We start from the raw sequence: 17,475 nt of genomic DNA on the forward strand, positions 1-17,475 counted from the left end.
TTTTTGGGTGCGCACTAGAAGCCATAAATTTTAATAATTTAGTGATAATAAAAATTTTTTGACAGGAAAATATAATCCACACTTTGCTTTTATCATGTCTCTTTCTCAAGTAAAAAAAAAAAAAAAACCTTGGACTGAAAAATTAAAAATAAAACTTATTTAAGATTTTTAAATAGATTTAGTCTGCTACATTAATTATTTATATTATCCTATATTATTTATATTTATTTATAATTATATTATCATAAAAAAATTTTATTGATTTAATATAAATATTTTTCTTGTTTTCAGCTCCTTTTATTTGCCTTGCACTGATAAACTTATGATCACCTATATGCAATAATGTGAATGCTCTGCGTGAATAAATTCCCTACATTCTCTTGCCGATTCTCAATGCTGCAGTGACGTGCACTCTTGATTTTCCAATTGAAATAGTATTTTATGTGTAATTTTCAGCTTCTATTGGATGACATGACAAGACATTAGTCGTTTGATACATACTTCACAAGTATATGGGTCGTTCAAATAGTAAAGAGAAGATTTCGTCCCATAGAGATTTATTATTTCAGTATCAAACTATAAAAGTCATGCTTATTTGAGTTATTAATAATTTTTGCTAAAAAGTAGAGTAAAAGATGCAGCAAATTAAATTAAGAAAAATAAGAAAATTATAATGAAATAAGCAATTAAATTTATAAGTACTATACTAATTTATTAAAAATCTAGCAAGTAACTAAATATTTAATTAATTAATGGTAAAAATTGATTCCAGAGTTGAGGTTCATGAAGAAAATTTCATTGGGATTTGGATAGGCAAAACCAAGATTAAGGGAAATACAAGTTTGAAAGAAGTTGATTAAAATTTTCTTTAATTTCTCTTTCAAGCAAACTAAAGAGTATTTTAAAGGAAACTAAACCTCATTCTCATGTGATGTTTAATTAGCCTTTAAGCACTTTAATCAACTTGAAGTTCCTCTTAACTAACTAGTTTATTTCTAACACTAGGTGATTAAGTTCATTATCTTGATTATCTATCATAGATTTTCACCTCTCGGTTTTTAAATCTAAGATTAAGAATAAAACCCATGGGGTACCAACAATGGGTATGTAAATAAGCACACAAGATAAGAATCAAAACTTATATATACTAAAATCTAATTAAGTCCAAATCTATAAATAAAATTTAAATCATTACACCCAACTCTGAAATTCCAAGTATCTACTCACTCATACTTGTATTTACAAGTAGAAAATATGAAATGGAGTAAGAAAACATGAAAATAAAATTAAAAATAAAAGAACCAAGAAGAAGAGAATCCAAATATCTGAAAATGGAAGCTAGAAATGTCACTCTGCAGGTGTCCTTCCTCCATAAATGGCGTGGTTCTTTCTTTCCTTCTTCCTTTGATTCTTCTCTCTCTTTCTCCATTTTGTAAAAATGAGAACATGATGCTTATATATCCCCTCAAACTTTGCCCTAAAAATGGTCTCTAAAAGTAAAAGACAAAATGTGTGAAAAGAGAAAATTTTTCTATGTCAGCAAATCTGTCAGTGCCATCTCACATGCCTCATGTTGATTTAAGTTATTTTCCACATGCCTCATGTTGATTCAGATGAGGAGCTTTTAGATTCTGCACGACCAGTTATACGGGGCATGTTGAAGTCCCTGAAACTTTCAGTATGTTTTGTTCCAAAATATCTGTCTACACAACCCAATGTTGAATCTATATGCCTCACGTGGATTCCTGCTGGCTGACTCTTTTCTTCACACGACCTTCAACACGGGGCATGTTGAAGCCTTTGAAAATCTCGACTGGTCTTTTTTTTTAGACAAATTTTCTTCATTTTTCACACTACTTTAAGCTTCCAAATCACTTTGAATTAAACCTTATTAAAACCTATCAAAAATATTAAAATTCCAAAAATCAAATATAATGAAACTAAAATTAACAAATTAACTAAAAAAAGTATTAAAATCATAAAATTACTAAACTAAAAAGGGCAAAATGCATGCAAAATTACCCTAAAATGCCTATATAAAATGGGTTTATCAAAATTTCCCAAACTCAAACCTTTACTTGTCCTCAAGCAAATTAAAAATAATTATATGCAATTGGGGTACTTTTTTCTTAGATTCATGAAAATCACTCATCCAACGTCTCAAACTTACCTCTAGCCACCAATAAACCATATACCCACCTTCAAGGTATAAGGAATTCAATTCTCACCAAAGTTATCACCGCTCAGCCTTGGGTCAATTATTCATTCTATCAAACCCAAACCAATCAATTACATAGAGAAATCATGCTCAAATAGGCTCTAAAACAATCCGTAAACTAAAGTGTCACAAATGATGATGGAAATAGTTAAATGAATGAATAATGTGTCAATCCCATAGGCAAACCAACTAATCCAATCTCCACTAATATAGCAAAACACGATCAAGAGATCAAAAGGACTTTTAATGGTTGCAATGGGGCTAAGGGGTAATAATATGGCTAGCAAAGAAAACGTAAAAGGGAAGCAAAACATGAGAATAATTAAATTGTTAAAGAGATCAAGATACACTTTTCTTTTCTTTTTTTTTATTATTATTTTTTTAAGAATCAAATGGGAGGAAGAACTTTACAATAAATCACCAATGCTTGCATACAATTTTTGAACTCTTTTAGGGACTACATAAATAACATTGAATTTTGCATTACAATTGTCCCTTTTTAATCCAACCCCAAACTCATTTCTTTACATACTTGGGTGGTAAATAATTTTTTTTTTTAACATGATATGATTGCCAGCCAATTTTACTTTAGTAGTTCTCCCACTTGATTGTTATATACCCTTTTTTTTCTTAACATATCTACCACTTAATCAAATTATTCTCATGAAAGGTAGGTAAGTGTTTAGGTTTATGGCTAGGTAAATTATGGATGCCAAGGAAATAAGGGGTATAAATGAAGGCTCAAATTGATTTAAAAGGGAAATTTTAAAGTGATGTTGGTTAAGGCTAAAAATGTGGATCTAAAATTCAAAGAATGCCTTGATCATTTCTCTTTCAAGTGAATACTAAGATTTCGCTTCGAAAGGTCTAGAAGGCTTGTTCTAGGATTGGTGAGACACAATTAGTTATTTCTTACTCTAGAGTTTTTTTTTTAAGCACTCAAAACTCAATGTAATTAATTGGGTGGCCCTTGGCTAAGAAGATATAAACCTAGATAAGAATCTTATAACCTTATACCAATCTGGAACTTTCAATCCATCAAACCCATCTAGAGGCAAACTCAATCGCTTTTCAAAATGATTCTCAATCTTCTAAGAATTGGGTAGAAATTTATTTTTTTATGTATGCATGATTCCTAAAATAAATGCAAAAATTAAATAAAATAAAAAAATAAAATAAAACTATACATAATCTATTTGATATCTATAAGCAAATGTTTATATTTACATAGTGTAAGTGTATGGTGTATGTGAACTAAGTAACTAAGTATGAATGAAATGCAAATAAGTGATGCAATTTAAGTAATGTAAATAAAAAAGATTAAAAATTTTGCAAAAATTTTGCTCTCCCCCAAACTCAAATGAGACATTATCCCCAATATCTATAATGAATGCAAAGATGGACAAACAATGAATAAACTAATCAGCTCATACAGTATGTACAATTGAGAATTAAAGCTACAAAAGAATAATTAATTCAAAATTAAGCTCAAAATAGTATGAACAATGTAGCTCAAAGAAAATATGTGCAAAACTATCACAATTATATCAAATTAAATAGAAGTGAGTGAGGTGAAAAAGGGAAAAGTGAATTGGAAAATTTTAGAGTTTAGGTTTTTAGGTGAACATATGTGCTGATTAAGTAGCATGAGGCATGTTGAAGTAAAGATAAATTGGCATGCCCTGTGCTGAATGCTGATCAACTGACACTGGGTACCAACATGGGGCATGTCATGCCCCCTGAAAATTTCAGTGGGTTTTAAAGATTTTGTAGTTTTAAGCAATTCAAATAGCTCACATGATAGCATAACCCTTAGTATGAGGCATGTCATACTCAATGCTATCAGACCTGATATAAAACTCAAGATTTCACTCTAAAAACCAAAAATTCTAAAAATGCTCTACCAAATAACAACCAAATCAGTATGAATTATTTCTTAAAACACTTCAAAATATATCTCAATCGTAGTTCACACCTCAAAACATAAAAGTTTAACTCAATATCATGTATTGTCAACCCATATACTCATATCATCAAAGCATATTCAATATATCCAATAAAAGTCAAGAAAGTACTGTTCACATGATATGCAGCAAACTCAATCTTTAATGCATGCTTGATACTCAAAATAACAAAAATCAATACCTTGACACTTTATATTAAATTTTCTCCAAATTAACACTTTAAAACACATATATCAACCAAACTTTCTCATTTCATCAAAATATATTCAACCTAATAGCAATTTGGCATTAAAAAGAGAAAATATTGTTCACAATGAGATAAAAGTGCAGAATACTTCTCCAAACAGCAATTACCCTTCCTTCTTGCAGCATATTACTAACTTCAAATTATAGCAATCATCCCTTCAAGATTAACAAATTTCAAATAAGCTGAATTGGCCAAACTAACACATATAAACATAGCTAAAACCCTGAAATAAGCCAAAATAAATACCAACATGTTAAGCATCATTGCACAATCCTAGAGCAAAATTTAATCCTTATCATCAACTTCTCTTAACTAAATTTTCTGATTTCATTCTAGCTCAAGTAACACATCATCATGGCAAAGAATTTACTGTTTACCAATAAATTAAAAGAAACACAGAAAACTTCCCCTAAATTAGCAACATGGTTTTCTTTGCAGCATTTTCCAAAACATCCAATCTTTGCATTTCGCCTACAAAGCAAAAATTAGATAAATATCAAAATTTGAGTTATAAGGGATGAAATAAGAAAAAAAAAATTAACAAACTACTAAAAATAAACTTGGGTTACCTCCCAAGAAGCACTAATTTAAGGTCATTAGCTTAGCCCCTTTTCAGTTCATGGTGGTTGAAATTGGAAAGTGTTGCCTCCCTTCTCAATAGGTGATGCAATAAATTTGTACTTTAACTTTTTCCCATTGACTATGAAAGCACCTGTTGCTTTGTTTAGAATCCCAACCACACCTTGCAAATTACTCTTACAAACTTGGGATGAACCTTCTGCCTTGAGTTGTTTAGATGAAGCCTTAAGTTTTACTCTTGGAGTTTTATTCTTATCAAAAGGAGGTGGCAAAGGAGACTTTTTCTTTCGCACTGTATGCTAATTATACTGAGAATGAAGAGTATTTGACTTCCCTCCAACTTAATATCTTCCATTCTAGTATCATTTTCTATAACAGCCACCCTATAGCAAGAATTTACCACAGCTGATTTCTTAGAATCTTGGAATAAATTGAATTCTATTTCCTCTTCTCCCACTTTCAACTTCAATCTCCCATTCTTCACATCTATATTAGCTCCTGCAGTAGCTAAAAATGGTCTTCCAAGTATGATGGGTGTTCTTACATCCTCCTCAATCTCTAGAACCATAAAATCCATAGGAATAAAAAATTTTCCAACCTTTAATGGCACATTCTCCAAAATTCCCACTGGATATTTGATAGATCTATCAGCCAATTGCAAAGAAATGGTGGTGGGCTTCAATTCTCCAACCTTCAATTTTTCACAAATGGAGAGTGGCATCAAACTTACACTAGCTCCAAGATCACAAAATGCCTTTTCAATACTTGTCTCTCCAATGTGACCTGGAATAGAGAAATTTCTAGGATCTTTAAGTTTAGGGGGAAGCTTATTCTGCAATATAGCACTGTATTCTTCAGTAAGTGCAACAGTTTCATAATCCTCCAATTTTTTCTTATTTGACAAGATTTCCTTAAGCAACTTAGCATATGAGGGCATCTGAGAAATTGCATATGTAAATAGAATGTTGATGTATAACTTTTTCAAAACATCTAAAATTTTCCAAACTGCTTATCTAGCTTTGCTTTTTGAAACCTTTAAGAATATGGCAATGATGGCTTATATGGTGGAGGAGGCACATACTTTTCCTCTTCTTCTTTTTCAACTTCCTTCTTCTTGTTTGCTTCCTCATTAACTTCATCATGAGTTGAAGTAGATTCATTCTTGTCTTCATCTTCTTTCTTCTTGTCCTCTTCTACCTCATCTTTCTATTAGTAGTATGCCCTATAGCATATCATTTAGTATGTATCTTGTACATTTTTTATTAATAAAAGGCATTTTTCACTTTTCTATTTACATAATATATTTATGTGTAACAGAAAAGGTCCATTGATATTTTATTAGAAATTCTATTCTTTAGTTGTTAAGAATATGAGTGACAGTTCTAGCACAAAGTATCATAAATTGGTTCATAATCGATGATACTTCACACAGTACATGACTTATCTAGAAAGATTGTATTTATATTTGTTCCCAATGTATTTATAAGAGATATAAATAAGATAGAATGGTGACTTTCATGTCATATAACAAATATGATAGGCACTTATGCATGATAAGTAGGCCGAACTAGTGACATTTATGATAAGCGCATGGAGTTTACTCTTGTCAATGTATTATCATAAATCATATCAATGCATATAATCTTTAGACCTGAGATAGCACAGTTATCTTGTATATAGGAAGTTTGAGTTTGATACTATTTTCATACTTGTATTGTGTATGGGTATATGGGCATGTGTTGGCTCCTATTAGTTATATATGGAGGTAGGTGTTGATCAAGATGGAATCTGTTACCCTAAGTAAATAGGGATAAAATTCTATGTTCATTTAATTGTTCTTGATGTTTCAAGTTCCTGGCCAGGATAGACAGATTTAATCAGAAAAGAGTTTCTGATGAGGAAATCTTTTTAATCAAGAACTGGAATTAAAAGAGAATATAATATTCATAGCAAATGGAGTTTGATATAAACCATGACTCCAGCTCGAATTGGGATTTTGTAACAGAGAGATTCTAATGCATGGTAACATATGATAAAAAGTTCATTTAAGGTATTCCTTATTACTAATTGGGTAGTCATGACATGTTATGCTAGTTGTTAACCATGGTCTATGAGGTGCATAAAATGATTTAGAGAAATCATTTATGGTAAGAAAGAGTTCTGATGATATTAAGAGTTGATATCATATCTCATTGCCAATTAGTGATGAGCCTAGTGAGTCACACACATACACAACAAATCACCAAGTTAAATGTAATTTAATTAATTAGTTAAAGATTTTAATTAATTAATTAAATAGTTTGGTTTGCAATTAGATTACAAAGTCCCTAGTATGGCTTGAAACCAAATCTAGGTTATTGGATGTATAGTATAAGTTAACTTTATATTTAAAGTGTTTAAATATGAATTTAATTATGAGAAATTAATTAATAGAGATTAATTAATTAATTTATATTTGATATAAATTGATTAGAAGAAGAGAAATAATTATTTTGGATTGAGAACTCAAAATTAAGACATAAGGGTATTTTGGTCATTTCACAGGGTGACATATGGCACCATGAGATGGTGATACATGGCACTGCACATAAGCTTGCCATTTGTCTTTTAATTATGTAAAATGATCAAATTCAAGATTAAATCTAATTTGACACTTGGCACAATGTGATTGGGTCAATTAAACTAAGAACCAATCAAAAGATGACATGTGGCAAGGGTTCTAAGTGGTGATCTAGCTATATAAGGGAAAGGATGAAAGAACAAAATAAGAAACTGCTATTCTTTCATATGTGCTGCCACCCAAAAGAAGCTCTCCCCTCTCTTCTTCTTCATCTCTCATCAATTCAAAGAGAATTGTCAACATTCTCTTGAATTAAAATTGCTAGAAATCGTTTCTAGTATCCTGTATGCATCTATAACATCTCTAAAGGCAAAACCTTAATTTCTAATTGATTGGAAAGGCTTGAGAAGCTGTTCAAAGGAATGCCATTGGTGATCTTGTTGTGGACAAGCTAGAAGGGCAACATCTGGTGTCCTAGGTGCATCCCAAAGGTACCAAACACAACTACAGCGCATCAAAAGGTTAGTGCACATGTTCTTGATTTAATCTAGGGTTCTAATGAATTAATCTGTTAATTCTAAAATCTTAAATGGCAAAGATAGATCCAAAAACATATTAAAAGTGTTTTAACATGTTGTTTAACATTGAAATCAATTAGGTAAAAATTGAATCTTGCATGATGCATGAGACACTAGAAGAAAAATTTTGAATTCAATGATCTAAACTAATATTTTTCATGCTTCTGCTCATTTCAATTGGTATCAGAGCCACTATATTTGCCATTTAGATTGTTGATTATTTGATTTAAATGTGTGATTTGATGATGAGATGATTGATTCATTGCTGATTGCAAAGAAAAGGTGGAGACATGAAGATGAACACCAATGGTGCGCATGATTTGGTGCATCCAACCATGCGCATGGCTTTTGGGCGTGAATGTGGGCTTGGTTTCAAGGCCCATAATTAGGCCCATGACTAATTAAAGTGTTTAATTAAGAGTTTTAATCACACAATTAAATTTTGATTCAAATATGAATTTTTAAATTTGTTTGAATGTGATTCAAATCTGAATTTTTAAATTTGTTTGAATCGTATTCAAATCTGGATTTTTAAGTTGAATATGAGATATTCAATTTAATTTAAGTATGTATGTTTTATTTAATTGTTAAATAGTGATATGCACGATGGATGATCATGGACAATAAAAGACCAATGTGATTGGATTTATTTCTTTTATGTTTCTTTGGGTTGTAAATTAATTAATTTATTTTAATTTATTTTGGTGGCATGTATTATAAAGGTTGTAATATTTTTTTTTATTGCAATTTCATTTATTTGGTTCTTGTAAATTCGCCTTGGTATGCCAAGGATTACTTTGTAATTGGATTGCAAGAAGATCAAGGAGGTCAAGAGCATTGGTGGGATCAGTGGAAGGAATTTAAGATCAAGTGTTGATTATGTACTCCTTCAACAACTCTTGTAATATGAATGAATGAAATGTACCTAGGAATGCCCTGATTCAATTTTTGGTGGCTCAGAATTGAATTCCTTAGAAAGTCCATGATCATACCATATTTATTGTTTATCCATAAATGCATGAGATGTATGGGATTGTAAGCAAGTATATGATATATGCATGCTAAATGGATAATGTGCAAAGTGAGAGCATAATAGTAATTAGGACGACCACAAAATCTTCCAAATAAATGATTAAGTTGGAAATTGTATAATTAAAGTAATTATAACATGGGCCCTCCATTGAGGCAATTATTTTAAGAAATTTTAAATACTTGCATATGATCCAATTAATTTAAGAGATTTTCTTAAGAATAATTGTTAAGCATGAGATGTTGTAAATATGTAAATGGTTTGGTGCCCAATAATGGATGTGCCTGAGGACATTAAAATTATTTGCATATTTACAGGCTCAATGAGATCAACTTAACTAATGCAAGATAAGTCAATAATGGATGTGCCTGAGATTTTGAGCATTAGGGGCTAGGTAAAAGGATTGAACCTCACATGAGATGTGATGGGTAAGGAGTTGCTCACTTATAGTTTATTGTAAATCCAATAATGGATGTGCCTGAGGATGATCAATAGGATTATAAGAATTCAATCACCCACTAGAAATCCATCTAACTAGGATTTTCGTTTTCTACTTTGGAAGTGTAGGATTCGCTAAGTTAGTGGGAGGATCAATTTGATTAAAAGACCATAATAATTTTGGTTAAATATATGATACATTTACTAATTAATCTGATTATTTTCTGCAGTTAATTTTCTGATAATAATGAGCACACCACAACCACCATCATCCAATATCCTTGCAAGCATACTTGATTGCAATAGGTTGACAGGACCTAATCTATCTGATTGGCTGAGAAATTTGAAACTTGTCCTGAACCTTGAACATATAGGATATGTTCTAGACTCAAATGTTCCTGGTCCCTTACCTCCAGAGGCCACTCAAGAGAAACATAAAACTTTGGACAAGTGGAAGGAGCATGATATGAGAGCCAAGTGTTACATGCTTACTTCTATGAGTAATGAGTTACAGAAGCAGCATAAGAACATGCAAAGTGCGAGTGAGATCCTTCTTCAACTACAAGAGTTGTATGGTGAGCATAGCAGGAATGCTAGGTATGAGATATCTAGACAGCTATTCCACATGAGGATGTCTGAGGGACAGAATGTTGGGGATCATGTCCACAAGATGATTCGGCTGATTAAGCAGCAGGAACATCTTGACTTTAACATGGATTTCCAACTGCAAATGGATTTGATCCTTCAGTCCCTTCCTGAGTCATTTGAGAATTTTGTGACATATTTTCATATGACTAAGCAGAAATACACCTTGGCTGGTTTACTCAACATGCTGGTTATTGCCCAAAAGAATATGTCGGGCAATAAAGGAAAAGAGGTAGCTTTGATTGCATCTTCTTCTGTTGCAAAATCCAACAAGAAAGGGCAATAAGAAAAAGAAACCTCAAATTCCTGGTCCTTCCAAGAAAATAGCTAAACAGAAAGGGAAGACTAAAGCTGATGGAGGCAAAGGAAAGTGTTTCCACTGCCAACAGGATGGGCACTGGAAATGGAACTGCCCAGAGTATCTTGCTTCTCTGAAGGACAAGAAGGATACACCTTTGAAAAGTATGTCCATATCTTGTTATTTAGATTATGATGACACTCATAGTTCATCTACAGCTTGGGTTTTAGATACTGGTGCCAGTTTTCACATTTCTTATGATATGCAGGAACTAGCAAAAAGTAGCAGCTTGCGTTCTTGAGATGTTAGACTCAGGATTGGCGATGGCTCAACTATTGAAGCTTTAGCCTTAGGATCTAAATCTTTTTACATGTCTGGACATATTTTGTGTTTGGATAATATTTTATATGTACCTGATGCTTTTAAGAACATAATTTTTATATCTAGTTTGACTAGAAATGGCTATGAATTTCAGTTCACAGATGATGTTTGCAATATTTATTTTGGAAATAAATATGTTGGTTCAATTATATGAATGATGGTCTTTATTATTTGAATAATAATGACAAACACAAATTGAATGCAGGTAATCTAAATGAATGCAATGCCATGGTGAAAATCAACTCAAGTTTAAAATTTTAGCACTTAAGATTATGTCATGTTGCAGAAGATAGGATTGCAAAACAGGAGAAAATGGGGATTCTATCCTCATTGGGTTCTGAACCTACTCTAACTTGTGAATCTGCCTTCAGGGCAAAATGATCAAATTACCCTTTATCGGACAAGGGCTAAGAGTTGAAAATATTTTGGAGCTAATACATAGTGATGTATGTGACCCATTTAAAGAAATGGCTAGAGCCGGTTTTCATTATTTTATTACCTTTACTGATGATAAATCAAGGTTTGGGTATTTGTATTTGATGAAATACAAACATAAATCCTTTGAAAAGTTCAAAGAATTTAAATTTGAAGTAGAAAATCAAATAGGAAAAAGTATTAAAGCTCTTCGTTCAAATCGTGGAGGTGAATACTTGAGTACTGAATTTGATGAATACTTGAAAGAGCATGGCATTGTTTCCCAGCTGACTCTTCCAGGAACGCCACAGTTGAATGGTGTATCTGAAAGGAGAAATCGTATCCTATTGGATATGGTACGTAGTATGATAAGCTATACTGATATGCCAATCTCCTTTTGGGGGTTTGCATTAGAATCAGCTTTGCATATTCTGAATAGGATTCCATCAAAATCAGTATCTTCCACACCTTATGAGATATGGCATGGAAGAAAACCAAGTCTTAAGCATGTTAAAATTTGGGGTTGTCCAGCTTATATCAAAAAGCTGAACACTGATAAATTGGAAACCAGATCAGAAAATTGTGGATTTGTTGGATATCCAAAAGATAGTTTTGGATATTATTTTTATTTGCCTACATCACAAAAGGTCGTGGTAAGTAAAGATGCCACATTTCTTGAACAATAGTTTGTTCAAGAAGGAGGCAAAAGAAGGCAAATAGAGTTAGAATTGGAGAATTCTGACCAACCAAAAGATCATATGGATATAGATCCATATAGTCAACCTACACCTATTGATGAAACATCTATAGCTATTCCTCATAGATCAACCAGGATATCTCACGCACCAGTGAGATATGATTTTCTTCATGAAGAAGAACAAGAGTTGTCTACTCATGAAGAAGTAGATTATGGAGATGATCCACTTACCTATGAAAAAGTTATATCAGATATAGACTCTTCAAAATGGATTAATGCTATGAAATCCGAGATTGATTCCATGTATAAGAATTAAGTTTGGGATCTTGTTGACCCACCTGAAGGTATTGTACCTATAGGGAACAAATAGGTTTTCAAGAACAAAATTGGTTCTGATGGAAAGATAGAGACCTATAAAGCAAGACTAGTAGCGAAAGAGTTTCACCAAAGGCAAGGAATTGACTATAAGGAGACTTTCTCGCGTGTTGCCATGATTAAATCAATTAGGATTCTATTATCAATAGCTGCATACTATGATTATGAGATTTGGCAGATGGATGTTAAAACAGCTTTTCTCAATGGATATATTGAAGAAAACATTTTCATGGAACAACCTAGGGGTTTTGAATCCCAAGATGGTTCCAAGTATGCAATCTAAAGCGAATCATTTATGGGTTGAGACAAGCTTCGAGGAGTTGGAACATCCATTTTGATGAAGCCATTAAGTCATTTGATTTTATAAAAAATGAGGATGAGCCATATGTATATAAGAAGGTTAGTAATAGTGCTATCACTTTCCCTATCTTATATGTGGATGATATTCTGTTTTTAGGTAATGACACAGGTATTTTGACAACTGTAAAGGTATGGTTGTCAAATACAATCTCCATGAAAGACTTAGGGGAGGCAACCTATATTCTTGGGATTCACATCTATAGAGATAGAGCGAAAAGAATAATTGGTTTATCCCAAAGTCTATACTTGAAAAAGGTGTTAAAGAGGTTTAACATGCTTGATTCCAAGAGAGGATTGTTACCAGTGAGACATGGTATCCACCTTTCTAAAGAGATGTCTCCAAAGACACTTGAAGAAAGAGATAAAATGGCCAGGATTCTATATGCTTTGACTATTGGAAGTTTGATGTATGCAATGTTGTGTATTAGGTCGGATATCGCATATGCTGTTAGTTTGACTAGCAGGTATCAATCCAATCTAGGTTTGGAACACTGGATAGTTGTCAAGAATATCTTTAAGTACTTGAGAAGAACTAAGGATTTATTCTTGATATATGGAGGTGGTGACTTACAATTAGATGGTTATACTAATTCTAATTTCTAATCATATATTGATGATAGAAAGTCTACCTCTGGGTATATATTCATTTGTAATGGAGGTGCAATCAGTTGGAAGAGTTCCAAACAGAGTACGACTGTAGATTCCACTACAGAGGCTAAGCATATTGCTACATCAGATGCTGCAAAGAAGCTATTTGGATAAAGAAGTTCGTGACAGAACTTGCAATAGTTCCTTCCATTGAGTTAGCAGTTCCACTCTACTGTGATAATAATGGAGAAGTCATACAGGCTAAGGAATCCCAGTCTCACCAGAAGTCCAAACACATAGAAAGGCACTACCATATTATCAGAGAAATAGTTACGCGAGGCGATGTAGCCATGCAGAAAATAACATCAGCTGAAAATCCAACTGATCTATTCACTAAGCCTATTTCACAAACTCAGCTAGACTGACATCTTGAGAAGATAGGTCTAAGATATTGTAATGAATGGCTCTAGTGCTAGTGGGAGATTATTAGTAGTATGCCCTAGAGCATATCATTTAGTATGTATCTTGTACATGTTTTATTAATAAAAGATATTTTCACTTTTCCGTTTACATAATATATTTATGTGTAATAGAAAAGGTCCATTGATATTCTATTAGAAATTCTATTATTAAGTTGTTAAGAATATGAGTGACAGTATTTCTAGCACAAAGTATCATAAATTGGTTCACAATCGAGGATACTTCACACGATAGGCACTTATCTAGAAAGTATCATAAATTGGTTCACAATGACTTATCTAGAAAGATTGTATTCATGTTTATTCCCAATGTATTTATATGAGATATAAATAAGATGGAATAGTGAGTCTCGTGCAATATAACAAACATGATAGGCACTTATGCATAATAAGTAGGTCGAACCAGTGACATTTATGACAAGCACATGGAGTTTACTCTTGTCAATGCATTGTCATAAATCATATTAGTGCATATAATCTTAGACCTGAGATAGCACAATTATCTTGTATATAGGTGGTTTGAGTTTGATATTGCTTTCATACTTGTACTGTGTATGGGTTTATGGGCATGTGTTAGCTCCTACTAGTTATATATGGAGATAGGTGTTGATCAAGATGGAATTTGTTACCCTAAGTAAATAGGGATAAAATCCTATGTTCATTTAATTGTTCTTGATGTTTCAAGCTCCTAGCCAGGACAGACAGATTTAATCAGAAAAGAGTTTCTGATGAGAAAATCTTTTTAATCAAGAAATGGAATTAAAAAAGAACATAATGTTCATAGCAAATGGAGTTTGACATAAACCATGACTCCAGCTCAAATTGGGATTTTGTAACAAAGAGATTCTAGTACATGGTAACATATGATAAAAGGTTCATTTAAGGTATTCCTTATTACTAATTGGGTAGCCATGGCATGCTATGTTAGGTGTTAACCATGGTCTATGAGGTGCATAAAATGATTTAGAGAAATCATTTATAGTAAGAAAAAGCTCTGATGATATTAAGAGTTGATATCATATCTCATTGCCAATTAATGATGAGCCTAGTGAGTCACATATATACACAAGAAATTACTAAGTTAAATGTGATTTAATTAATTAGTTAAAGAGTTTAATTAATTAATTAAATAGGTTTGGTTTGTAATTAGATTGCAAAGTCTCTAGCATGGCTTGAAACCAAATCTAGGTTATTGGATGTATAGTATAAGTTAAATTTATATTTAAAGTGTTTAAATATGAATTTAATTATGAGAAATTAATTAATAGAGATTAATTAATTAATTTATATTTGATATAAATTGATTAGAAGAAGAGAAATAATTATTTTGAGTTGAGAACTCAAAATTAAGACATAAGGGTATTTTGGTCATTTCACAGGGTGACATGTGGCACCATGAGATGGTGACACATGGCACCACACATAAGCTTGCCATTTGTCTTTTAATCATGTAAGATGATCAAAGTCAAGATTAAATCTAAATTTGACACTTGGCACAATGTGATTGGGTTAATTAAACTAAGAACCAATCAGAAGATGACATGTGGCATGGGTTTTAAGCGGTGACCTAGCTATATAAGGGAAATGATGAAAGAACAAAATAAGAAACTGTTATTCTTTCATATGTGCCGCCACCCAAAAGAAGCTCTTCCATCTCTTCTTCTTCATCTCTCATCAATTCAAAGAGAATTGCCAACATTCTCTTGAATTAAAAATGCTAGAAATCATTTCTAGTGTCTTGTATGCATCTATAACATCTCTAAAGGCAAAACATTTATTTCTAATTGATTGGAATGAGAAGCTGTTCAAGGGGCTGCCATTGGTAATCTTGGTGTGGACAAGCTATAGGGACAACATCTGGTGTCCTAGGTGCATCCCAAAGGTACCAAACACAACTACAGTGCATCAAAAGGTTAGTGCACATGTTCTTGATTTAATCTAGGATTCTAATGAATTAATCTGTTAATTCTAAAATTTTAAATGGCAAATATAGATCCAAAAACATATTAAAAGTGTTTTAATATGCTGTTTAACATTGAAATCAATTAGGTAAAAATTGAATCTTGCATGATGCATGAGACCCTAGAAGAAAAATTTTGAATTCAATGATCTAAACTAATATTTTTCATGCTTCTGCTCCTTTCACTTTCTTTCCTTCTCCCACAATTTTCCTACTCCTTAGGATTACTGCCTTGCAATGTTCTCTAGGATTCTCTGACTGACTTAGAAGTTTTCCTTGTGTTTTGCTAGAAAAACTTGCTTGTTGAGCTATTTAGTTTTCCAACATCCTGTTATGAGTGGCAAGCTGATTTATTCTTGAAGTTAATTTTTGAATCATTTCTCCTTGTTTCTATTGAGTAGCTAAGAAATTCTCCATCGTAGACTTCAAAATTGAATCTTGCTCTGAAGATTAAACTGGTGGTTGTGGAACAGGAGCATCTTGATTTCTTTGTGGTGGAAATCCAAGTGGTACTCTGTTTTGCTAAAAATTCTGTTGTTGTTGGAAATTAGGAGGTTGTTGATAATTCTGCTACTGCTATCCTTGTCGACATCCCCAAGAAAAGTTAGGGTAGTTCCTCCATGCAGGATTATATGTAGCAGAAAAAGAATTACCAACTGGCTTCTGATTATAATTCCTAACAAATTCAACTTGCTCATTTCCAAACTCTTGCCCATAAGAAGGAAAATCATTGATACAATGCATATTTCCTGCACCAACATCTTCTATATGACTAGATCCTCCAATTGAAGAATCAACCTTCATGCTTAACTTATCCATTTTTCTCGTCAAAGCATCAAATTTGGCATTAAACGTGCTCATGGCATCTAACTCATATACACCAGCTGATGGCTTCTTCATTTCATTCCTTTCACAGCTCCATTGATAATTGTTCTAAGCAATTTTATCCAATGCTGAATAAGCTTCATCTTCTGACTTCTCCATAAGATCCCCTCCCGAAGATGCATCAATTATATTTCTAATTGCTGGAGAAACACCATTGTAGAAATGTTGAACTAGCATCCATTTAAGGATTCCATGATGTGGACATATCCTTTGAAGATCCTTATATCTCCCCCATGCTTCATAGAGACTCTCATCATCCCTTGGTCTGAAAGAAGTAAATTCATTTCTCAATTTTGTAGTCTTGCTAGGAGGAAAGTATTGAGCCAAGAAAGCTTGTGACAACTCATCCCAAGTAATTATTGAACCCGGAGGTAATAAATGCAATCACTTCCTAGCACGATCCTTCAAAGAAAAAGGAAATAATCTCAGTCGGATGGCATCATCTGATTCTCCATTTATCTTCAACATGTCACTAATCTCAAGAAAATGTGCAAGGTGCAGATGTGGACTCTCAGTATAACCTCCCCCAAACTGTGATTGTTAAACCAATTGACAAAGTGAGGGCTTCAACTCAAAATTATTCGCTTCCACTCTAGGCCTTGTAATACTTGGTCTAAAATCTTCAAAACTAGGAAAAGCATGATCCTTAATTGATCTGTTGTTGTTGTTTACCATAGCTTCTATCACTTGTTGCTCTTGTTGTTGCTCTTGCTGTCTTTGAATTCTGAGTTCAGCTTTTCTTCTTTTAGACTCTACTCTTAAAGCTTTAGCTGTCTTTT

At 32.6% G+C, this 17,475-nt stretch overlaps 1 protein-coding gene and 1 non-coding gene across 2 annotated transcripts; one reads left to right on the forward strand and one right to left on the reverse strand.

The window, feature by feature from the left end:
- Positions 1–4,838: 4,838 nt before the first annotated feature.
- On the reverse strand, positions 4,839–5,945 carry LOC131171160 (uncharacterized). The gene is made up of 3 exons (XM_058130629.1): positions 5,409–5,945; positions 5,142–5,307; positions 4,839–4,900 (listed from the first exon to the last, which is right to left on the reverse strand). Exons 1-3 carry the CDS (start codon positions 5,943–5,945, stop codon positions 4,839–4,841), a joined length of 765 nt encoding a protein of 254 aa, XP_057986612.1.
- Positions 5,946–16,883: 10,938 nt separating this feature from the next.
- Positions 16,884–16,990, forward strand: LOC131178276 (small nucleolar RNA R71). Its single transcript, XR_009147410.1, has one exon. It is a non-coding gene; the product is annotated as a small nucleolar RNA R71 (small nucleolar RNA).
- The last annotated feature ends 485 nt before the right edge of the window (positions 16,991–17,475 follow it).

The sequence above is a fragment of the Hevea brasiliensis genome, chromosome 2 (assembly GCF_030052815.1).
Source record: "Hevea brasiliensis isolate MT/VB/25A 57/8 chromosome 2, ASM3005281v1, whole genome shotgun sequence".
NCBI classification, from domain to species: domain Eukaryota; kingdom Viridiplantae; phylum Streptophyta; class Magnoliopsida; order Malpighiales; family Euphorbiaceae; genus Hevea; species Hevea brasiliensis.